The sequence below is a fragment of the Ranitomeya variabilis genome, chromosome 1 (genome assembly GCF_051348905.1).
Source record: "Ranitomeya variabilis isolate aRanVar5 chromosome 1, aRanVar5.hap1, whole genome shotgun sequence".
Classification (NCBI taxonomy): domain Eukaryota; kingdom Metazoa; phylum Chordata; class Amphibia; order Anura; family Dendrobatidae; genus Ranitomeya; species Ranitomeya variabilis.
In genome coordinates this window covers 686,895,205-686,920,220 of record NC_135232.1, presented here as the reverse complement: position 1 = coordinate 686,920,220, position 25,016 = coordinate 686,895,205, and the positions used below count along the sequence as shown (strand labels likewise).

Below are 25,016 nucleotides of genomic sequence, written 5' to 3'. Positions count from 1 at the left end.
CTTCATTTGTACAATTGTAATTTTTAACCAATTCCTCCTCAAATGTCACTGATCTTGAAGTATTGTCGTTGTTTTAAAGGGAATTGTACAGTATTAGAAAAACAATGCGTTTATCAAAAATAGCACCACCCATGGCATCAGGTTGTTATTGGTATTGCAACTCATCCCCATTCACTTTAATAGAAGTCTGTAAAAACCAGTCCACGAATGACAAAACAAACAAACAACAAGGAGGCGTTAATTACAAAGGTCATATGAATTTTATTGAATCAATATCCCACAACTTTTACCATGTCCAGCTGGTGAGACGTGTAATAACACTTATCTTACAGAATATATTAGAATCCCTTTTACATCAATGACCTTCAGTCCAATACTTCGGCGTTTCGTGATTTTAAAAATGGCATAAAAAGGAAACATTAAAAAAAAAGAAGCCCAAAATATCTGACTGTACAACAAAGAAATAACCCGGAAATCTGTAGAAAACCAAATTACTCTGTACAACATTTATGAATTCTTTTGAAGAGATGTGGGCCCTTTAATTTTTTTTTCTTAAGAAATGTGCTAAATTTACATAGCAATTAATATTCAAATTTCACATAAATAAAAAACAAAAATAATAAAAAGCCATCCATGCGATAAAATATCTCAAGTCTTGAGTAAAAATAGGAAACGGAACACATCGCTTAATCTAAGAAAAAGACTGTAAAATGGCTATATCTTTAGAAACTTCCACCAAGTACGTAGATATAAAGTTACTATGTGCATGCGAATGAGCGAACTTCCTGCGCCCCCAATTCCCGAAGCACCAAGGCTAAGTAGGGAGGGGGTGAAATGAAGGATCGTGCACCCCTACACCAGATCTCTCCAGGGGTTTGCTGGTGGGTTACTCTGGAATGTTATTTGGTTGGGGGTAGAAATGTACCGGAAGGGTCACTGACTATGTAGGGGGTGGCCCGTTGGTGTATCTCAGCATGGGGTAAAACGACCGGGCAAAATTGTTAGCGTGAGCGCAGCTGAAGTCCTCCTCGGAGACGGGAATCATGCAGGCGAAGAAGAGCAAGAGGAGGAGGAGAAGCTGCAGAGGGAAAGCTGCTCGCAACACTCTGTACAAGAAGGACCTCCTCCGAGGAGCCTCCTGGACAGCGACTTCAGCCGTTCTCTTCCTGTAATGAGAAATAAAACACCTTTTTTTAATAATATATCTTTGCTCCGTGTTCTCACTAGGGTCCTCCAGGAGGTGAATAAATCCCCTATGGCAACTTCGTCAGCACCCAAAATTCTCAAAGTAAAGGATGAGGACATCTTTTTGGGACTATTCTTTTTACTTATGTATTTTGGCAGATTAATGTCTACATGAAAGCTGAACTTAGAGTGACTACAGACTTGAACCCCAAGCCTGGACCTCCCCCTTTATGTGACTGTAAACATGTAAATTCTCACGGCGAGCACAGTGCGTGCTGTCAAGATTCTCCAGTGATGGGACCGAGCTGGAGAGTGTGTGAAAGCAAGTATGTGCATACATGTGCTGACTATACAAGTGAATTAAGTGAGGCCAAACCTGTCTAGTCTGAATGTGGCCAGAAGTGTCCAAATCAAATATTTACGGTCATGTCACTGCTCCTGGAGAACCCTGACAGCGTGCAGTGTTCTCTCTGTGAGAATTCGCAAATCTGCAGTCACAGAATGGCTTCAGATTTGAACCCAAAGTCTGGATAACCCCTTTAACTTGAGAATAGCACAGAAGATAGATAAGCGTTACAAACTCTCCCATCAGAACAAGCTCACTGATAGATTCACAGTTAACTCAGTCTGCTGTCAGCATTAGACCGTGCGAGTTACCTCTTATTCTATCAGTGAGTTCGTTCTGACAGGTGAGCTTGGAACACTTATGTTTGTTCTTAGCTATCTGATCTTTGACCAAAAAAGTTCAGATTATCATTTAATCAGCTGAAAGGAGCTCAGAAGCATTGAACTCTCCCATTAGAACGCGCTCACTGACCATCATGCATTCAGGATAAGACAGTGCAACACTCAGGATATCCGGTGCCAAAAAAAATTGGAAATCCAATTACAAAAGAAGATTTTTAACCTGAAATATATGCATAAAAAAAACAAAAGGGTGTTCCAGAATAAGCAGCCGTCAGCTGCCCCCTAGATCCCATCCAACGGTCAGACTGGAGGAGATGAATTTACATTCCTGCTCCATGTAGGTGTGACCATAATGGGGGGCACGGGGCAGTGACTTTACCATCTTAAGGCTATGTGCACACGTAGGAAAAGTGGTGCAGAATTTTCTGCACAAAATCCCATCTCCTGGCAGAATCCGCAGCAGCGGATTTGCCGCGGTTTTTATGCGGATTTTGTGCAGATTTTCTGAGGTTTTTGCCACTGCGGATTTTTATCATGGAGGGGTGCAGAAACACTACAGATCCGCACAAAAGAAGTGACATGCACTTCTTTCAAATCCGCAGCAATTCCGCACTGATTTTTCCGCACAGCTTTTTTTTTATCCCATTGAATAACATTGTACTGTACATCACAGTGCGGATCTGCAGCGTTAGGCCGGCCTCACACTAACGAGTTTTACGGACGTATGAGCGCATAAACTACGTCCGTAAAATACGCATTACACACGGCCAAATGATTTCCTATGTCCCAGCTCCTATCAACCGTATTTTACTGATCCGTATTATACGGTCTTGTACGGCCGTACAAAATCGCAGCATGCTGCGTTTGTCACCGTATTGCGCAAAAAAAAAATCGCCAATGAAAGTCTATGGGGGCGAGAAAAATACGGATTACACACGGACCAGCAGTGTGACCTGCGAGAAATACGCACCGGTGTTAGAGAGAAAAGCCGGTAATTCAATTGCCGGCTTTTCATTTCTCCTTCCCAAACCCGACAGGATATGAGACATGGTTTACATACAGTAAACCATCTCATATCCCTTTTTTTTTTGCATATTCCACACTACTAATGTTAGTAGTGTGTATGTGCAAAATTTTGGCGCTGTAGCTGCTAAAATAAAGGGTTAAATGGCGGAAAAAATTGGCGTGGGCTCTCGCGCAATTTTCTCCGCCAGAGTGGTAAAGCCAGTGACTGAGGGCAGATATTAATAGCCTAGAGAGGGTCCATGGTTATTGGCCCCCCCTGGCTACAAACATCTGCCCCCAGCCACCCCAGAAAAGGCACATCTGGAAGATGCGCCTATTCTGGCACTTGGCCACTCTCTTCCAACTCCCGTGTAGCGGTGGGATATGGCGTAATGAAGGGTTAATGTCATCTTGCTAATGTAATGTGACATTAAGCCAGATTAATAATGGAGAGGCGTCAATTATGACACCTATCCATTATTAATTTAATAGTACGAAATGGTTAATAAAACACACACACACATTATTACAAAGTCCTTTAATGAAATAAAGACACAGGTTGTTGTAATATTTTATTATTCTCTTAATCCAGCTGAAGACCCTCATTCTGTGAAAAAGTAAAAATAACAAATCAACAATATCTCATACCTTCCGATGATCAGTCACGTCCCACGAAGTAAATCCATCTGAAGGGGTTAAATCATTTTACAGCCAGGAGCTGTGCTAAAGCACTCGCTCCTGCCTGTAAAACCCCGGGTACTGAATGGAAAGCAGGGTGATCTGTAGTTACCTTGAGTTGCGGTGATGCGCCCTCTGCTGGATGTCCTCATGAACTGGAGCCTTCGAAAAGTTCCCACGCTCGAGTTCATATGAGGACATCCAGCAGAGGGCGCATCACCGCGACTCAAGGTAACTACAGATCAGCCTGCTTTCCATTCAGTACCCGGGGTTTTACAGGCAGGAGCGAGTGTTTTAGCACAGCTCCTGGCTGTAAAATGATCTAACCCCTTCAGATGGATTTACATCGTGGGACATAACGACGGAAGGTATGGAATATTGTTGTTTGTTTTTTTAAATTTGTTTCAGGACGATGGTCTTCAGGTGGATTAAGAGTCTAATAAAATATTACAACACCCTGTGTCTTTATTTCATTAAAATACTTGTAAATAATGTGCGTGTGTGTTTTATTAACCATTTCGTACTATTGGATTAATAATGGATAGGTGTCATAATTGACGCCTCTCCATTATTAATCTGGCTTAATGTCACCTTACAATAGCAAGGTGACATTAACCCTTCATTACCCCATATCCCACCGCTACACAGGAGTGGGAAGAGAGTGGCCAAGTGCCAGAATAGGCGCATCTTCCAGATGTGCCTTTTCTGGGGTGGCTGGGGGCAGATGTTTGTAGCCGGGGGGGCCAATAACCATGGACCCTCTCTAGGCTATTAATATCTGTCCTCAGTCACTGGCTTTACCACTCTGGCGGAGAAAATTGCGCGGGAGCCCGCGCCAATTTTTTCCGCGATTTAACCCTTTATTTTACAAGCTACAGTGCCCAAATTTTGCACATACACACTACTAACATTAGTAGTGTGGAATATGCAAAAAAAAAAAGGGGATATGAGATGGTTTACTGTATGTAAACCATGTCTCATATCATGTCGGGTTTGGGAAGGAGAAATGAAAAGCCGGCAATTGAATTACCGGCTTTGCACATATCCCGCGCTGAATTAAATATAAATAAATATGTGTCTCAATGACATATATATATACTGTATATATGTTTTAACGAACATTTGAGCACATAAATCCATTAGATGTCGGTTTTGCAAGCCTGCGAGAAAATATCGCAGTACGGATGCCATACGGATTACATACGGAGGATGCCATGCGCAAAATACGCTGACACACCCTGCCTACGGATGACATACGGATCACTATTTTGGGGAATTTTCTGCGTATTACGGCCGTAAAAAACGGACCGTATTTACATACGCTGAGTGTGAGGCCGGCCTTACTGCGTGGAAAAATCCGCTGCGGATCCACAGCAAATCCGCATCGTGTGCACATAGCCTAAGAGTCATAGGGGAATGAGTTGCACAGTCCATGCGTCGTACAGCTCTTCCTGGCTACATGATAACTTATTTAGGCTGGAATACCCCTGAAAAAAAGAAAATAATAAAAAATTGATCCCAATTCCACAGACCTGCTTGAATCTTTGGACGCTGCTCCCGCCGCCGTCTGTAAACAGAAAGAAAAAGTACATTTGACGTTTAAAGGTTTGATTGGCTTAATTAAGTGGAAAAATACCATACCCCCATCCCAGTCCTCTGTCTGGTTCCACTACTGAATACATCGCATGTGATCGTATGAGACCTATTTGCAGGCAGTGCCTGCTGATATGGAGTGTATAAGAATTTGGGTTTAACCCCTCCCTGGCCAGCAGACTTGCTATTTTGCTGGATTCACACAAATCGGATCCCAGGGAGGTCTTACCTGTTGGCGAGTGGTTGGGGAGATCATGGAATCAACCTCATCAGCGGCCGACGTGTCCTGCACAGGAGGAAAGAACAGAAAACCTGTTACATGAAGAAAACCCCACAGACTTGCTCTATTCAGGTATAGAATGGAAAGAGTTGCTGGGGGTCACTGTAAATAGTTTGGATTGATGCCGACTTAAAGGGGTTAGCTTGGACCTTAAATATTCATTACCTGTCTCCCCATATAAAAGAATTGGAGAGCGCTTACAGTACCATTCACGGCCACTAGATGGCATGGTGTCGCCTTTGATCAGCTGATCGGTGCTGAGAGTTGGACCCTTCTGATATTGATAAATCGTTATTACTAAAGTCCTAGAAAAACCCTTTAATGTTGCCCTTTGTTTCAAAAATTCATTTGTAATTTCTGTGCTTGATTAATTAATATGCTTTTGCCTTGTAGGAGATATAGCCTCCATAAAAATGCACCTCTAGTCACTGCAGAAACTGAAATTTAATCAAATATTGGGGTGCTTGGTGCACCCTGGGTGTGGCCAAGAGGCTCAGTGCACAGCTCCACCCACTGCTTTTGGAAGTCCCCGCCTCCCTCACTGGTGATTGACAGCATTGGCTTACCTGTACTATCTCAGCAGTAACCAGTGAGGGAGGAGGGGACATAAAAAAAACAGTGGGTGGAGTTGTGCACTGAGCCTCTTTGCCACACCCAGGGTGCACTGAGCACCGTAATTAGCAAATCTGATTACTCCAGTTTCTGTAGAACGCAGGCAGTTATTAGAGCATAAAAGGTGACATTAATATATAGGCTATATACCCTACAAGACCGTGTGAGTAGTGTATACTGTCGGTTCGGGCTGACACACTCCCTTTTTAAAGGGTATTTAACAACGGCACTTGGGAAAAACATGCGCAACCCCTTTCTATTCATTCCCTGTCTGGACCACCCAATCTGGGGACAGGTGATGGTCCGTGCACTGGTACATGCCATGAAAGTATATGATGGGAATATAAAAATCAGTGAAAGTAGCGGTCACTGGGGAGCGCCAGGAAAGTGGTGAATGAGGTAAATTAAATTAATAAGCGGTCCAATGTAGCTCCAGCCGGGAACCTCCAATGGAGGATAGTATCTGGGACAATGTAGAAAACGGTCAAAGGAGCGCAAAGAACACGAGGACAAGGTAGTAATGATGCCAGCCACAATGTGTTTGATCATTTAACAACCCCCTGGTGTGCTGGCCCCAGCTGCCAAATTATCCCCACCCTGGTCCCACAATCCATCTCTCCTGACCCAGCAGTCTGGACTGTAAATTAAGAACCATCCTTAGGGGTGCACGCAAGCGTCCCAGAAGGAAAGCATCACGAAGATAAGCGTCGTGATACAACAGTTAATCCATGGCAGTTAGTCAGGGCAGGAGTCAGGTAACCCACACTCTGCTCTCCCTTCTATCAAAATGCTTTATTCCTATCCTCCTATGTTCCCTTGCAATCCACTTTCACCGCCCAATCCCCCCTCCACCACGACTCATACATCAGCTCCTCTCTCCTTCCCTCTCCCATGTACAGCTCCCATGCACTTCTCACCTTCCTGGAAAACCTCAGCCCATCTTGCCCAAACACAGCGCACAAAAAAACTTCATACACTTCAAAAAACTACTTGCTTTATATCTTCTTACTCCTACTGATTTCGGGGGACATTTCCCCCAACCCCGGTCCCCCATCCCCCAACTTCAACCGCTACCCTACCTCATATCAAAACCATACTAACCTTATTAATATTACTTGCATTCCCTCACCTCTCTCTTTCAATTGTGCCCTTTGGAATCCACGGTCTGTATGTAATAAGCTTCCTTTCCTGCACAACTACTTTGTGAACAACTCTCTGAATCTGTTGGCCCTCACTGAAACCTGGATGCAGGACTCTGACATTGTCTCCCCCGCTGCCATTTCTCATGGTGGCTTACAATTCTCCCATTCCCCGAGACCCACAAACAGACCTGGTGGTGGAGTCGGCATACTCCTGTCCCCACAATGCACGTTCCAGATTATACCCCCAGTTCCATCACTCTCATTCCCTTCTTTTGAGGTCCACACCATCAGGCTCTTTCGTCCCTTCTCCCTCAGAGTAGCAGTCATATACCGGCCCCCAGGCTCACCCACCCACTTCCTGGACCACTTCTCAGCCTGGCTGCCGCACTTCATGTCCTCAGAACTTCCAACCCTTATCCTGGGAGACTTCAACATCCCCATTAACAGCCCCACTTCCACATCTGCATCTCAGCTTCTATCACTAACCACTTCTCTAGGCCTCTCATAGCTCTCAACCTCTGAAACACACAAAGACGGTAATACCCTGGACCTGGTCTTTGTCCGGCTCTGTTCAATCTCCTACCTAGATAACTCACCGCTTCCCCTCTCTGACCACAACATTCTATCCTTCACACTCACAATTCCTCCCCCACCCCAGCACTCTCCTACCTACAACACATTCTGAAAGTGTATGAGGATTAATGGCATGTAGATTTCTGACTCCCTACACTCATCATTGTCCCCAATCTCTTCTTTTTCATGTCCTGATCTGGCTGTACATCACTACAACAACACTCTTAGAAGCACCCTTGAACAAGTAGCTCCCCTCACCCTCAGAACCTCCAAACACAGAGTGAAACAGCCCTGGCTCACATCGCAAACCCGATTTCTCCAGCGATGCTCTAGGAGTGCTGAACGCTTACTTGCATTCCCTCACCTCTCTCTTTCAATTGTGCCCTTTGGAATCCACGGTCTGTATGTAATAAGCTTCCTTTCCTGCACAACTACTTTGTGAACAACTCTCTGAATCTGTTGGCCCTCACTGAAACCTGGATGCAGGACTCTGACACTGTCTCCCCCGCTGCCATTTCTCATGGTGGCTTACAATTCTCCCATTCCCCGAGACCCACAAACAGACCTGGTGGTGGAGTCGGCATACTCCTGTCCCCACAATGCACGTTCCAGATTATACCCCCAGTTCCATCACTCTCATTCCCTTCTTTTGAGGTCCACACCATCAGGCTCTTTCGTCCCTTCTCCCTCAGAGTAGCAGTCATATACCGGCCCCCAGGCTCACCCACCCACTTCCTGGACCACTTCTCAGCCTGGCTGCCGCACTTCATGTCCTCAGAACTTCCAACCCTTATCCTGGGAGACTTCAACATCCCCATTAACAGCCCCACTTCCACATCTGCATCTCAGCTTCTATCACTAACCACTTCTCTAGGCCTCTCATAGCTCTCAACCTCTGAAACACACAAAGACGGTAATACCCTGGACCTGGTCTTTGTCCGGCTCTGTTCAATCTCCTACCTAGATAACTCACCGCTTCCCCTCTCTGACCACAACATTCTATCCTTCACACTCACAATTCCTCCCCCACCCCAGCACTCTCCTACCTACAACACATTCTGAAAGTGTATGAGGATTAATGGCATGTAGATTTCTGACTCCCTACACTCATCATTGTCCCCAATCTCTTCTTTTTCATGTCCTGATCTGGCTGTACATCACTACAACAACACTCTTAGAAGCACCCTTGAACAAGTAGCTCCCCTCACCCTCAGAACCTCCAAACACAGAGTGAAACAGCCCTGGCTCACATCGCAAACCCGATTTCTCCAGCGATGCTCTAGGAGTGCTGAACGCTTATGGAGGAAAACACGCACACCAGAAGACTTCACACACTTCAAATTTATGTTAAGAACCTATAACTCTGCCCTTCACCTCGCCAAACAGACCTACTACACCACCCTGATCTCCTCACTATCCAGCAACCCCAAGAAACTTTTTAACACCTTTCACTCCCTCCTCAGGCCAAAAGCACAAGATCCTATCACAGACATTTGTGCTGATGACCTGGCCTCCCACTTTATAGAGAAAATAGACAATATCTGTCAGGAAATCCGCTCCCAGACACCAAGTGCAATGACTCCCATCCCTCCCTGCATCTCCCCTGGCTCACTCTCCACATTCGATCCCATCACAGAAGAAGTCTCCAAGCTCCTCTCCTCTTCTCGTCCGACTACATGCACTACCGACCCCATTCCCTCACACCTCCTCCAGTCTCTCTCTCCAGTTGTCACAACTCACCTATCCACAATATTTAATCTCTCCCTCTCCCCTGGAATTTTCCCCTCCTCCTTCAAACACTATCATTACTCCATTACTAAAAAAACCCACCCTCGACCCATCCTGCACAAACAACTACAGACCGGTCTCCAATCTCCCCTTCATCTCTAAACTCTTGGAGCGCCTGATCTACTCCCGCCTTACCCGTTACCTCTCCATTCATTCCCTCCTAGACCTTCACAGTCCGGTTTCCGCCCCCTACATTCGACAGAAACTGCACTCATCAAGGTGACCAATGACCTTCTGACAGCAAAATGTAACGGTGACCACTCTCTGCTCATTCTTCTCGACCTTTCTGCAGCTTTTGACACTGTTGACCACCCTCTCCTACTCTCTAGGCTCCAGTCACTAGGCATTAAGGACACTGCTCTCTCCTGGTTCTCCACCTATCTTTCTGACCGCTCCTTCAGTGTTCTGTTCTCTGGTTCCACTTCATCTCCTCTTCCTCTCACTGTCGGGGTACCCCAGGGCTCAGTCCTTGGCCCCCTTCTCTTCTCCCTCTACACAGCCCCAATTGGACAGACCATCAGCAGATTTGGCTTTCAGTACCATCTTTATGCTGATGACACACAACTATACACGTCATCCCCTGACCTTACCCCCGCTGTACTACAGAACACCACTGACTGTCTGTCTGCAGTCTCCAACATCATGTCCGCTCTCTATCTAAAACTCAACCTCTCCAAAACTGAACTTCTTCTGCTCCCGCCATCTACTAACCTCCCTAAATCTGACATTTCCCTCTCCATGGGTGGCACCATAATAACACCCCGGCAGCAGGCACGCTGTCTGGGTGTTTTGTTTGACTCCGATCTCTCCTTCACATTCCATATACAATCTCTTGCCCACTCGTGCCGCTTACACCTAAAGAACATCTCTAGAATCCGCCCTTTTCTTACCATGGAGACAACAAAAACCCTCACTGTCGCCCTGATCCACTCCCGCCTGGACTACTGCAATGCTCTATTAATTTTCCTCCCCCTTACTCGACTTTCCCCTCTCCAGTCCAACCTTAATGCAGCAGCCAGGGTTGTCCATCTGGCTAATCGTTACTCAGATGCATCCGCTCTTCGCCAGTCATTACACTGGCTGCCCATTCATTACAGGATACAATTCAAAGTACTTGTTCTCACCCACAAAGCTCTCCACAGTGCGGCACCCCCTTACATCTCCTCCCTCATTTCGGTCTATCGGCCTAACCGACCTCTGCGCTCTGCAAATGACTTTCGACTAACCTCGGCATTAATCCGTACCTCCCACTCCCGACTCCAAGACTTCTCCCGTGCTGCGCCAATCTTCTGGAATGCTCTACCACAAGATATTAGAACCATCCACAACTTGCATAGTTTTAGGCGCTCCCTCAAAACACATTTGTTCAGACCTGCCTACCACATTAACTAATCAAGGTCATTTTATGTTTGTGTGTGTGTGTAGCCCTTTCACTATCTCCATCTATCCCCCACCCCCTGAAGATGGCTGGACCATCATTGTAAATACATCATTGTAATTACACACCTGTACTTTGTATCTTCCCCACCTCATTGTAGATTGTAAGCTCTCACGAGCAGGGTCGTCTTATTTTGCTTTATTTATTGCTAACATTGTTACCTATGATTGTTGTCTGAAACTGTTTTTTGTTTTTTTTAACTCAAATAAATTTTTATTAAGAATAACATTACAATTGACATGTTACATTCTAGTTTTCAGTACAAAGTTTTCCCCCCAAACGAACCCCGCAATCCCAACTTATCCCGACCCCCAATAAGACAGCTCACCTTGTTTAATAACTCCACACTCAAATCTATAGGATGACTATCCCCTCAGTTAGGACCATAGGCCACGTGTTATGTTTACACCAATTCAGGGTCTTGATTCGTCCATACTCTATAACAAACCTATCCCATGGCAAGCCACGGAGACCACAATTTATTAAACATTTCAATTTTCCCTCTTTTCTGATAAAACCCCTTTTCCAGCTTCAGGCCCTGCTTCACATATTGGAAGAATTCTCTTCTTGAAGGCGGCTCGTCCTTAATCCAATTTCGCGCTATTACCTTCCGGGCCATATACAGCAATCTGGCAATAGCTGTCTTCAGGTTGTTATCCACTCCAATCTCATCCACACACCCCAACAAGCACACCATCGGGTCCCTTGGCACGGTGTATCTGTATGCTCCTTCCACAGGACTCAAAACTACCAACCAAAAAGCAGCCAGTCTCGGACACGTCCACATCATATGAAATATATCTGCATCTGTAGATTTACACCTCGGGCACTCAGAATCATCACGCAAGCCTGCCTTATATAACACCTTCGGAGATTTGTAAACTCTGTGTATTACATAAAGCTGTGACAGCCTATACGGTTCGCTCAGAGACAGCCATGGAACCCACTCCAGCACCGACTCCCAAGTTTCATTCTCCATTGGGCCCAGATCCCTCTCCCAATTAGCTCTCGCCAGTATTGGAAACCTTAACAGGAAAGTGTGCAGCAAGTCTTTATAAAGAGTGGAAATAACCCCCCCAGTAGTCCCTTCACCACACACATACTCTAACACTATATCCCTTTGAATTCTTATGCCTCCGTCCCTATTCTGAGCTCCAAATGCGTGTCTCATCCGCAAATATTGATATTCCCCCGCAGGCCCGAGATCAAATTCCACCTGCGATTGGGAAAAGGATTTCAACTCTCCCTGCTCAATTATCTGATAGACATATTGAATCCCCTTGTCCTGCCATTCTGGTAGTATCCCCATTGCCACAAACTCCTTTAAATGATTATTATGCCATAGTGGGGAGAATCTGGTCAGACCCGTAATCCCACGTATATGTTTTAGTCTACCCCACAGCTTACATATCAATAACATAGTCGGATACAATTTCCCCAAAGCCCCCAGGGAGCCATCCTCCAGACATTGTACTGCTGGCCTTCTTTTTGTCACCTTTTCCATTAATTGCTGTACCGCCCCGGACGACCCTTCATGCGCCCAGCCCTTTAAGTGCTGACTCTGGGCTGCAAGAAAATATACTTCAGGGTTAGGCAATGCCAAGCCCCCATCTTTCTTGGGTCGCTGAAGTGTCTCCAGTCTCCAGTCTGATACGTGGATGTTGTCTCCCCCATACCAAATTCCTGAACAGGGAGTTAATCTGCCGAAATTTCCCGCGCGGTATCCAAACTGGCGCATTATGAAGAACATACAGAATCTTCGGCATCAAAATCATTTTGATAAGATTCACCCTGCCCACCACAGATAAATGCAGCTTAACCCAAGCATCCACTTTTGCCTTAAGAACACCTAAGATCGGAGTCAGATTCCTATGTATGTAATCCGTAACCGGCATAGATACCCATAGATATCCCAAGATATTTAAATTGACTTACCACCTTCAGTCGCCCATCCTCCAGCAGCTCACTCCCCTCCTCCCCTACGTCATCCACTTTAAACAAAATAGACTTACTCCAGTTTATCGTCAGTCCTGACAGTGAGCCAAATCTTTCAATAATCCCAATAGCCCCCCCCAAGGAAGCAACCGGGTCAGCTAGAAACAGTAGAATATCGTCCGCATACAACGCCACCCTCTCTTCAATCATCCCATATTTAAACCCAGACACCTCGTCAGACTGTCGAAGTTTAGCAGCCAATGGCTCCACGGCCAGAGCAAACAAAAGAGGAGAGAGCGGACACCCCTGCCTTGTCCCTCTAGCTAATTGTATAGTCCGTGATAACTCCCCATTCACCCGGACTCTGGCCATCAGCTGCGAATACAGCAGCCGAATCCAGGACACAAATCGCGAGCCAAACCCCATATATTGCAACACCTGCCAGAGATATCCCCATTCCACACTGTCGAATGCCTTATGGGCGTCTAAAGATGCAATAACTCTCTGGCCACAGTTATCAGACCTAAGCTGCAGATTCATAAATAGCCTCCGTAGGTTGACCGCCGTGGATCTAACAGGCATAAAGCCAGATTGGTCTGGGTGCACCAGGCCGGAGATTACACTCGTCAACCTCATCGCCAACACCTTTGCCAGAATCTTGACATCTATAGTGAGCAAGGAGATTGGCCGGTATGACTCAGGTTGCCCCAAGTCTTTCCCCTCCTTAGGAATCACCTCTATTATGGCCTCTCTCATGGATGTAGGCAGACACTCCCTAGTCTTAGCCTCCTCTAGGACCGCCTTTAATCTGGGAATTAGCACCTTCCCCATATGTTTATAGATCTCAGCAGGAAACCCATCTACTCCAGGCGCCTTTCCCATTAGCCATAGACTGTAATGCCCGACCCAGTTCCTCCTCCGTGATAGGAGCCTCCAAGCCCTCTCTATCTGCATCACTCAACCTCGGGAGCTCCAGTCCCTCAAGGAACGCCACTGTGTCTCCCACCATCCCATCCACCCGAGAGGAATATAGGTCCTCGTAAAAATCCGCAAAAACCTCCAAAATCTCTGGAGTCTCAGAGACACTCGTACCACTTCCAGAAACCAGAGAATGGACAAACGTAGTACTTCTCTGTGCAGAAGCCACCAGCGACAGCATGTGACCTACAGTTTCACCCTCCTGATAATAAGCCAGCTTCATGAATTCCCGCTTCCTTTCAGCTTTACCCAGCAAAATTTCTTCCAGATGACTTTGAGCTGCCTTTAATCTCTTCCCAGCTTCCGGAGTACCCAGTGTCACCATCTCATCCTCCGCTGCCCTCAACCCATCAATCGCTGCCTTTTTTGCCTCTCTCGACTTCCGCTTACATCTACTAATGTCTCTAAACAACAGCCCTCTTAAGTACGCCTTCATGGCTTCCCATACAGTAAGAGCATCTACACTCCCATCATTCAGCTCAAAAAATTCCACCAACTCCCGTTTTATCTTATCTAGATCTATACTGTGCAGCCAGTTAGGGTGAATCTTCCACTCTCTCCTGTTCACAGCCCCTGTCACCATCGGCCGAAACTCCACCTCAATTGGACTATGGTCCGAGAGGGCCCTAGGCAAATATCTCACATCCCCTACCATCGTGTCCAACAGACGGTTGCCCAGTGCCAAATCAATTCTGGATAGAGTACCATGAGCCGGTGAATAACATGAATACCCCCTTTCCCCAACATGCCTAACTCTCCATAGATAAGTCATACCCACTTCACGAATATAAGTCCCAAACGTAGTAATGTGTCCCACTGTCCTATTCTGGGAGTTTTTATTTTTATCCCAAAAGTCATCACATATATTATTAAGATCCCCAATAATTAGAAATGGTATCGGGCCCCAGCTTTCCACCCTCTCCAGCACCTCTCTAATTTTCTTACTTGAGTATGGAGGCGGAATATACATTGCCGCTATACACATCAACACTCCATTTATCTTGCATTGCACCACCACATACTGACCATCCACATCCTCCTGTACCATCACCTCTTCATACTGCACTCCCACAGGTACCAACACCGACTCACCCCTAGAGTACGTAGAGAAGGTAGAATTGTATGCGCTCTGTATCCAGCGCCTGTTCAATACATCCACCTTTTCCCGCACTAAATGTGTCTCCAGCAGGCATATCATTGAGACCCTCTGTTTTCGAACATACTGCAGACTTGCTGCCCGCCGAGTTTTATCCGCTAGGCCTCTTACATTCCAACTCAATATTTTAATGCGGTCCCCCATCATACGGCTCATCATCCTTCATAGTATCCACTTTTCCAAGTATGAGCTGTCTAATCCCTCCCACCCCCCATACCAACTTGCCCCCCTAACCCACCCAATACAACACATTCTACCTCTTATCAAGAGTGGGGTTCCACCGCCCATTGCGAACACTCTCCCTTACTTAACCCTCTCCATGCGCCTCCCGCTGCAGTAACAATCTGAATTTCCCACAGTTTTTGTTTTTTCCAACATTCCAACTTAAATAAACATGTAGAGAAATTACCAAACCAATTTGCAGTACCCGGCATAACCCACCTCCCCCATACTTATTAATCGTTACTATCCCCTCCGGTCAATCACTCAATATGGCACAGCCGAGACCTCAACAGCTGCTCAACCCTTCAACCAATGTGCCATTAAACGCAAATCCCTCCTCCAGCAACAGAGAAACAACTCCCGTCCGGATCTTGCCGAGATGTCAATCACCCTTTCCCTTAAGTTTTTTCGCATTAGTATCAATCCACTGGGTAGCGTCCTCTGGTGTCAGGAAAAAGTGGGTCTTATCAAAAGCCACCAGTCTCAACTTTGCGGGGAACAGCATAGAGTATTGCACTCCTAGTTCCCTCAGTCGTCTCTTAACCCCAGTGAATTTCATCTGTTGTTTCTGAACTGCAGCAGAATAATCCGGGTAGATGGCAATCTTTTGACCTCCAGCCGTCAGATCCTCCATTTCTCTAGCCTTTCTGAGGATAATGTCTCTGTCCCTGTAGTTCAGTATTTTGGCAAGCATGGTACGAGAATTCGCTCCTGGGGCAGGGGGCTGCAGCGGGACCCAATGAGCTCTTTCAACAGCAAATACTTTTGTCAGCACTGTGCCCCCAATTTTCTCTAGCAGCCAGCTTTCAACAAACTCTGTGGGGTTTCTCCCCTCAGTCTTTTCAGGCAACCCCACTATACGTATATTATTCCTTCTGGATCTATTTTCCAGATCCTCATTCTTGGCAGCGAGCTCTGATATCGCTTGGGCGAACTTTTTCTCAGCTTTTTGCAGTTGTTTGAAACTGTTAAACTGTAAAGCGCTGCGGAATATGTTGGCGCTATATAAATAAAAATTATTATTATTAGTAATTTCTTAAGCCTACAACGCGTTTTGACGGTAAACAGTCTTTATCAGGTAGCAATTTTCATTTTACCGTCGAAACGCGCCGTGGGCTTAAGAAATTACTACCTTGTCCTTATGTTCTTTGCGCTCCTTTGATCATTTTCTACATTGTCCCCCATGATAGGAATAGGTCTTGGCCTCCTAGTGTTGCTTGGTGGAGATCTCAGTTCAGAGACCCACAAGGGGCAGTAGGACAGAATGGCGCAGCTTGCCCTCAGCACGAGCAGGGCAGTACATGGCCCCATAGATTTACTACTGTGCACGTACCCACACTGCTTGTGCTCAGGGATAAGATAAGTGCTCAGTTTACCCAATTGATAGAGGTCTCAGGAACCAGACCCCCTCCCCATCAATCAGCATTACATAGATCCAATAACTTGTAATAAAAAAAAAAGTTTAAACAAGTAATCGTGTTAACTTATTTATTTATAATATATCTTATCAGAGAAGTCTGCTTCTTTCTCCTCCTGGTCTTATTGTATACTCTCAATTCAGGGGTAAAATCTGTATTTGGTAAAGAAAACCTTTTCCAGTATTGAGATAAGAGATGACAATTGGTGCTTATAAGATTCTATGGACATGTCTTTTCCATAGAGGAGAGATTCTACTGCAAGTTCTCCTGAAACAGCAGTTACAGCTCTCTATTGAACTTTATCAGCACCAATTGTCATCTATCTCCGTAATGGGAAAGTCTGCATTCTGGAGACAGACGTTCACATCACTGAGATAGGAGATGGCCGTTGATGCTCAAAATTCTATGGAGTAGGGAGAAGCTAGAGGCCGACAGACATTCTGCTGCACGCTCCTTAGGCCAGGTTCACACTGCGTTAGAGGCGTCCGTTAGACGGACTACGTTACACCTCGCCATAACGTGGTGTAACGTAGTCCGTTAACGCCGCCATTGAGGCCAATGTCGGACGCAGCGTGCGCTAGCAATGTGCCGTCATTGAGTGACGGACCCTGGGACGCGGGCTGCAGCGTTTCCGGGTCCGTCACCGCTAGCGCAGATAGAGCATCTGCTAGCTCTATCTGCGCTAGCATGTCAGCACTTGCGTTAACAGCAGCCCGTTAACGCATGTGTTGAACGGGCTGCTGTTAACGCAATGTGAACCTAGCCTTACAACTGTACAAGCACCAACAGTCATCTCCAATTATGAGAAAGTCACTGAAGACACATTTTACCTCTGAATTGACCAGTTTGAGAATAAATGATCAGTCCAGGAGGAGACAGAAGCAGATTTTGCTAATACGTTTATTACAAAGTATATTTTTTTCATGTGTACTATGGATTTATTGGAAAATAAATACATCAAAGGGATGCAAACTTTAAAGAGTCACTGTTAAGTCTATATTGAGCCTACAATTAAAAATATACCAATGTAACTTAATGCACAGGGTCGTCTACCAAAGTAAAGTGTCCTCACCGGAGCGTTCTGAGCGGCAGCCAGGTCTTGTGAGACGTCCGTCAGGAGTTGTCTCAGTTTGGTGCCAATGACGTGCGTCCTCTCCTCTGCCTCGATGTACCCGGCACCAGACGTGCTGCTCAACAGGTCACTACACAGGTCCTGGAGGGCGTTCGCTTCACTCTGTCGCTCCTCCAGCTGCTCCTTCAGTTGCTGCATAAAAGCGGGGAATTACTAAATCTTACAAATAATAAATGCACTGAAGATTACTTTAATGGAGATGAAGAATCAAAAAAAATATAGTGATTAGTAAGATTGGTCACCTCCTATTAGCAGACAATCCGGTGTCACATTGCTTATGTCATTTACATACCGGATCTATAACAATGTCCCGAAACTGCACCCCAGAACTCTAAAAAGAATAAGTCTACTGTAGTTTCATGCAACTTGCACTATTATTGAGACTTCTAAAGCTGGCCATGCTCACTGACCTTCCCCTATACATATGCACGCTCAGTTTAGCTGAGAGTACACGTGTTATGAATGGGAAGAGGTGAGGGTGCCTATGCCAGAAGCTTCTATAGAGTTGAGCGCAAAGATTTGCAGGACCCCGATATGGGTGGACTTCCTAGACCGGGACCCCAAGAACATCTTGTGAAATGATGACATGGTGCGAGACCTGATGACTGGTCATGACACGGTGGGTGGCCCTGATAGTCACAAGAGGCGCCAATATGAGTAGGACATTCGCACAATCCCGGTCCAGCTGCCATGGAGAACAGATACCAATGCCAGACCAGGATCCTGCAAAGCTTTTAGCTCGACTCTACGACCCTGGGAATGAAAGGTCATGAATTTCATCACCCTGATCCTTCATTTCTCCTATGTAATCTGTCAGAAGGCTCCCAATACTCAGAGGGTCGATTGTGTACAGCCACCGTAAGGGCTTGTTCACATGTTACAGGTCCAAAAATACAAGAATGAAAATAAAGGAAAAATAAATAAAATCTTGGGGTTACTGTAAAACACTGCAATATTTTTGTTTTTGAAGGGGGTCTAAAAAGTAAACAGAAAACCCAACCTGCATTACGTGTGAACAAGCCCTTAAGCTAGCTATATGCATTAGCCCAAGGTTGGCAAAGATCTTTGCGGGTGTGATCGACCCTTTAATGTGCACTGGGAGCCCCCTGACAAATTACATTGCAGCAAAAATGCTTTGTGGAATTTCCACCACGTGTTTCTGGGGATTGTGGGGTAAAAAAGAAAAAAATACAGGAAAAACACTGCATGTAAATAGGCCCTAAGACTTTGTTCATATCAAGCTGAGAAGATCCACAATTCCATAACAGGTACATTTTGGCAAATTAATGGTGCCAAAAACTGATAATGGTTGGTACAAGCATCAGTATTGCCTCATCTGCCCCACCCGGGGGGCCACTCAAGCTACATGTTTGGCTTCTGCTATTTTATTCACAATTAAAAACAAGTTCCAAATTCGACCACCTGCAAAAGGTGGCGCAGGAGAGCCAAAATGAGAAGTAATTTTGCAAGAACATCCACATTTTTCCATAAGATGGTAATATAACTATATCCAAGAGCACATAGCCCATTTGTGATCTCCAATTAATAGGACAGACAATATTGCACATTGCCTCTTCAGAGAAAAAGAGGACTTGAACTCTATAGCGCCACCTGTTGGAAGTAGCGATCCTACAAGTCACAATCAACCCTTTCACAAGCCTTGCAATATGACTTAGGATAAAAGCCAAATCAGTATCTCAATTCGCAGACATGGTGTTTTGCGCTGTTGGCCCTCGTCAGTGCGAAGCATGAGAACTGATTTGACAATACATAGATCATAGTTAGTGATGAGTGAGTATACTCGTTACTCGAGATTTCCCAAGCACGCTCGGGTGTCCTCTGAGTATTTTTTAGTGCTCGGAGCTTTAGTTTTTAGCGCCGCAGCTGAATGATTTACATCTGTTAGCCAGCATAAGTACATGTGGGGGTTCCCTAGCAACCAGGCAACCCCCACATGTACTTATGCTGGCTAACAGATGTAAATCATTCAGCTGCGGGAAGAAAAATTTAATCTCCAAGCACTAAAAAAATACTCGGAGGACACCCGAGCGTGCTCGGGAAATCTCGAGTAACGAGTATATTCGCTCATCACTAATCATAGTATATAGGGTATAGCGTGCCGCAGTCATCGGCATGCAAGTAAGAATACGGTGGAAGTGCTCTACTGTTATATATCAGATCTTCCTAGTCAGCAAGTCAGGGATGATCTTACAAATTACATCCCTATTGTTCTCACCTGTCCCAATGCGTGTTTCGCATATATGGCTTCATCAGGGGCTTGAGTCCGGCAAGAACATTACATACTGCATTAATGTTTCTTGTTCAGTGGAACTGCAATTTCTACACAAGGATTGTGTTTGCTTTGTGGAACTATATATGCATTTCTGGAGCTATATTACACCTGTATTATAAAGACGTGACAGGTACATAATGTCCCTTCAATAGCCAAGACCCCCCGAGGTGCCCCACCACCATGACAGGGAGTGCTGTATATAGAGTGAGCAGCCTGCAGGACTTAATGTGTACGTAAGAGATTACATCTATTCCAGCCTGACCTGACGCTTATTACTCTTATACGATTACAGAGCTTATTACAGACATAATCTTCTCATGTGTCATCTAGTAATGGGGTTGGCACATTCATCGTCCCGCCGCCCGGAGAACCACGCACAAATATCTTTAAGGAGAAGAAGGGGGGGGGGGTGTTTGGGTTTATCCTTCCCTTACGAGGGATCTTACCATCAGATTCTTCTGTAAGACATGTGGGTTTCCTCCGTTATCTGGCACTCGGTATTGGAGCCGACGTTCTTCAGCTTCAGTCAACCACAACAATAACTTATCGCTCCGCTCTTGGAATTCCTACAGAACGACATGTAACGCATGTAAGAAATGCTACGTTGGTTTGAACAAGGTCAAGAGCGTCACATCTTCCGGACCCAGAGATGTTGTAGAGCAAAGTGTCACTTGGCACAAGTCATGATATCCGCCACCTGTGGTTTCTCACAACTAAAACTGCAATGTGCTCAGATTGGCTATTTTAACCTCCCCTCCTCCCATACACATGCATGCTCAATTCAGCAGAGTGTGCACGTGTTCTGAATGGCAAAGAGGGGCTCCTAGACCCCGCTGACAGGAGCGTTGAAATACAACACACCCGATTCTTTCTTCACCCAACATCTGTTCGGAGAGCCTGCAGGTCCCCATACACATTACATGGTTGCCGATACTGTCGAAAGTTGGTTTTGGTACCCAAAAGCACTCGTGAAACATTTGCCTTAGATTTTAATTAATGGGTGGGATGCATCGCCTCTCAAAAGCTGCACCACATGACCCAGGTGAAAACATATGGCTACAGCTGCACCATGGACCTAAGTTACCCGGAATAATTATTCCCTCCTCATCGGCTTCTGCTACGTTAAGATAATAAATCCAGGTGTTAATAACCCTCACCAGGTCCAGCGCTTGGTCTTTATTGACGGGAGACGTGAACACTGCAGCCAATCACAGGGCTCAGAGCCACAAATTATTTAAATCTAGCCCAAGCCGGTGGGGAGGGTAAATTGTTCCCCTTTAACAATGAATACACACCGATCAAATGATGGCACTGGCTTCTTGGTGCACATCGGAGCTCACCTCGCACTGCAGCAGGTCACCCTGTAAGCTCTCCCTCCAGGTGTCCAGCTGTCGGCACGCTCGCTCCCAGCGCACGTTCACCAGGCGAAGTCTATTCAGGACATCCCTAGATTCAGTATCCTCATCTCCAGCCTGGAACGCTTTACTGTTCAGGTTCGCAGCTATAACCAGGGCTTTCGATTCATCAAACGCTTTCTGAACGCCCTAGAAGAAGAATGGCACACATGCAACACCATGTAATCATTAATGGCAGCCCCACAGCTGGACTGCGGCAGCCATATGTAGATATTTATAAAAACAAAGCTAGACATATGTGACCTGGGTGAAATCTGGTGCCAGCAGCCAAGGGTCAGCATTTAGGTCTCCCCTACATTACAGCAGCAATGAGGTTTTTCCTGCAGCAAGCAGCCACCCAGCAAAAAGGAGGCACAGGAGCCCGAGTCCTACTTTTTTTTTTTTTTATATTTACAATGATTCTTGGGACACATTTACAAGCCTTGTTTTTATATTTTTGGATTACGATGCTCTCCAGAACAGGGTCAATAAAATGACACTCAAGCCCCCCATACATATTCGACTAACACCAACCAAACCCGCTTATATATCGGTGGGCTCATCTGACAGTCTAATGTGTATGGGGGCCTACTGATTGTGTATGGGGAACTTCCGATTCTTCCTGACAGATGTTGAAGGAGATAAGGATCTGGCCTGGATCTGCTGCTACTTTTGTTCTCGGGGAGGTAAACTGCCACCAGAAGACTCTCCCAAAGGCGCTCTCATAGGAGGACACAGGAGCTTTCAGCAGGGCAAGTGCTAATCTGTATGGAGGACACATGAGACATAGGGGTCAGCTGAACAATTGTTCAGTAGACAGCTATCGATTATGTATGGGGCCCTTTACATGCCAATATTTACTAGCATTTGGCTTGAAAGGCCACTCCATTTTGTATAGTGGATAAAAGTGCCCCATTGGGGATAAGAATTCCCTGTTTGGTGCAAGTCCCAGCAATCAGAACCCCAATGGTCAGTAAGTCATGGATAGGTGATAAAGAGATTATCCAGTGAAAACCAGGTAAGGCTCATGTCCCATGCCACAGAGAGAAATTTAGCCTCAATGCTTACAATACACCTTCACGATGAAAAGTGCAGCAGGGTGGAAGACTACACAGACCAGACTACGTACCTTCAGCATCTGCACTTTTTCTTCCAGCTCTCGGATGGTGGACGATTGCTTCAGCTTTTTGACTTGTTCAAGTTCTGCCTCTGTTTTATCCAACCATAGCGTGATCTTATCCAGGTCCTGATTGAGTTGTTGCCACCGCTGGACACCTTGTTGGAGCCGGAGATCACTGCTTGAGGACTGAGCTTGCATAATCTCCCAACGCTCAATGACTCCTAAAAGGAAAGCGGCACATAAGAACTAGTTTACCCTGTATGCCTTGATGGATCAGTGTGCCCTGCCGCAGATCTGGGGAGAATATAGAGGGTTTTGTTGACATGTGGTGTGTCTTATAATTTTCAAGAAGTCACAACAACTTCTCTCAAAAGTCATTAAAATTCAGCGTTTGCAAATCTGCCTCCTCAGATTACTACCGTGTAAGCGTCACTTCTAAGACTTGCACATTAATTATCTCCGGTAATGTTTATGTAAGTGTACGAATGTCCTAAAAGGTTTTGTACGAAATGTTTGCTGACTTAAAAAGGAACACTCGACCTAGAAATAAGTGAATTTCTGCAGCAAATTTCAGCACATAACAGACGGGTTTGGTTAGTCTCTTGCTCTAAAAGGTGGGCTTTAATCATTTTGTTCTACTGCATTCAGAGGGGAAAGCTTCTGCTTCAACCAGTTATCTTACAGCCAGACTGAGAAGGTGAGAAGTCAGTTGGGCCATGTGAGAAGGTACATGGCTGACCTCCTGGATTACAGAGAGAAGCTTTCGTTACAGATTTCTTTTTACACTATGGGATATAAAAAGTATTGAAGGACCCATTGCAAGTCAATTTGGATGCATCATAAAAAGATTTTGTTTCCGTTACCCCCTTTGCAGGTGTAAACAAGGAACATTATGGTCCACACATGGTGGTTGGATAATTCACCTGGATCTCAATTAAACATCCATCATCACTGAATTAAAAGTTTACTCAAATCTCAGCCATTCTTGGTTGAAATGGGAATAACTCAATCAGGAGCCGATCACCGGAAAACCAGCTATGGAAATAGGGATAAGCGGCTGAGCTACAACACTTCTATACAAATGAAGAGATCTTTACAAACAGCCGAGCGTGGCTGAGCTACATTATTTATGTAACAATCGAATAGGCTTCTATTAAATATATACATTGGGGGGGGTCCATCATACTGTATGTAGGGGGCTCTGGGAGTTATGATACTATGTGTGGCAGAAACTGATGAGGGCCTTCATACTGTGTATTGGGGACATCATACTGTGTGGAGGGGACTATGAGGGAATCATTGTGCGTAGGGAAATCGGTGTGTGTGGAATACATTTTTGGGGCAAATTACTTAGTTCGTGTCACAATATAAGTCTCTCTAAGTTGGGACGTATGCCCTTGTGTGACTTCATCTATGGGCTGTGACCCTGCCTACTCTACCATTTTTTTTTTTTTTTGAAGAGGTAGGGAGGGGATGGAGGACAAATTAGGAATTTTCTAATGGTGGCTTGTAATTTTTATGTATGTCCCATTTTACAATGTATGAGAGGAGTGTGATCAGGTACCTGAATGCGTTTCAGGATTTTCCATTCCTCTAAGACCTTGGTCCTCCGGTTGGTCACCGGTGGAGTATTCAGAATCTATTTCTTTAGCAGAACTTGAAATGGTTTCACGAATTCTCTACAAAAAGAAGCGCGTGTTAGCATCAGACCATTTCAGTAAAAGTTCGATATTACTAACACCTATGAACTGCAGAACTTACAGAAGACTCCTCTAATGTTGTGCCGATTCCAAATGCGCCAATCACAAGTCCCTCCTCCTTTCTATCTTCTTTGAACTCCATTTTTACGGCTACCAAATGTTTGTCGGGAGAATGCCAAGATGGAGTCTCCAAGTCCGATTTCCCTGTAAAAACCACAAACAACTTAGAAGAAATACAGCAAAAATATCTTGGAGGTGGTGCCATGGTGCAAATGATTCGTGACTTCTCATAGGCACCACATGTAACTTACCAGTAACAGCGAACAAAGTAAACACGCGATTTAGGAATAGAAAAAGTGCCAAAAATCAATATTATATGAAAATCAGACAAAGCTGATGTAAATATGTTAGATCAGTAGTATCCATAATGGACAAGAATGGGGTTTGGCTTAGCAAGAAATAGTAATATTGTGAAGTGCCCATGCAAACTGCAAAAAAATACAGAGATAGTATGATAAAGCCAAGTAGTATCATCTCAGGTAGGAAAACGTATATTATGAAGAAAATCTCAATCATCAAGACTATATACACAGATGGTCCTCCATTGTGTATGTTCATTGGGTCAGTGCAACAAAAAAAAATTCTCTTAGTAAGTTAAAGCCAGAAGAGGAAAAAAAGTAAATTACT

The 25,016-nt window shown here is 45.2% G+C and overlaps 1 protein-coding gene across 2 annotated transcripts in view; it reads right to left on the bottom strand.

Moving 5' to 3' along the window:
• Nucleotides 1–241: 241 nt before the first annotated feature.
• Nucleotides 242–25,016, bottom strand: part of SYNE2 (spectrin repeat containing nuclear envelope protein 2) — a 424,330-nt gene continuing 399,555 nt past the window's right edge. For both annotated transcript variants that reach the window (XM_077265969.1, XM_077265976.1), the window contains 9 exons: nt 24,391–24,533; nt 24,194–24,308; nt 22,639–22,850; nt 21,456–21,659; nt 20,562–20,681; nt 17,763–17,954; nt 5,378–5,434; nt 5,088–5,122; nt 242–1,166 (listed from right to left, as the gene is read on the bottom strand). In XM_077265969.1, the coding sequence (XP_077122084.1) occupies nt 941–1,166; nt 5,088–5,122; nt 5,378–5,434; nt 17,763–17,954; nt 20,562–20,681; nt 21,456–21,659; nt 22,639–22,850; nt 24,194–24,308; nt 24,391–24,533 (1,304 nt within the window). In that variant the 3' untranslated portion in view covers nt 242–940. The remainder of the gene's footprint in view (nt 1,167–5,087; nt 5,123–5,377; nt 5,435–17,762; nt 17,955–20,561; nt 20,682–21,455; nt 21,660–22,638; nt 22,851–24,193; nt 24,309–24,390; nt 24,534–25,016) is intronic.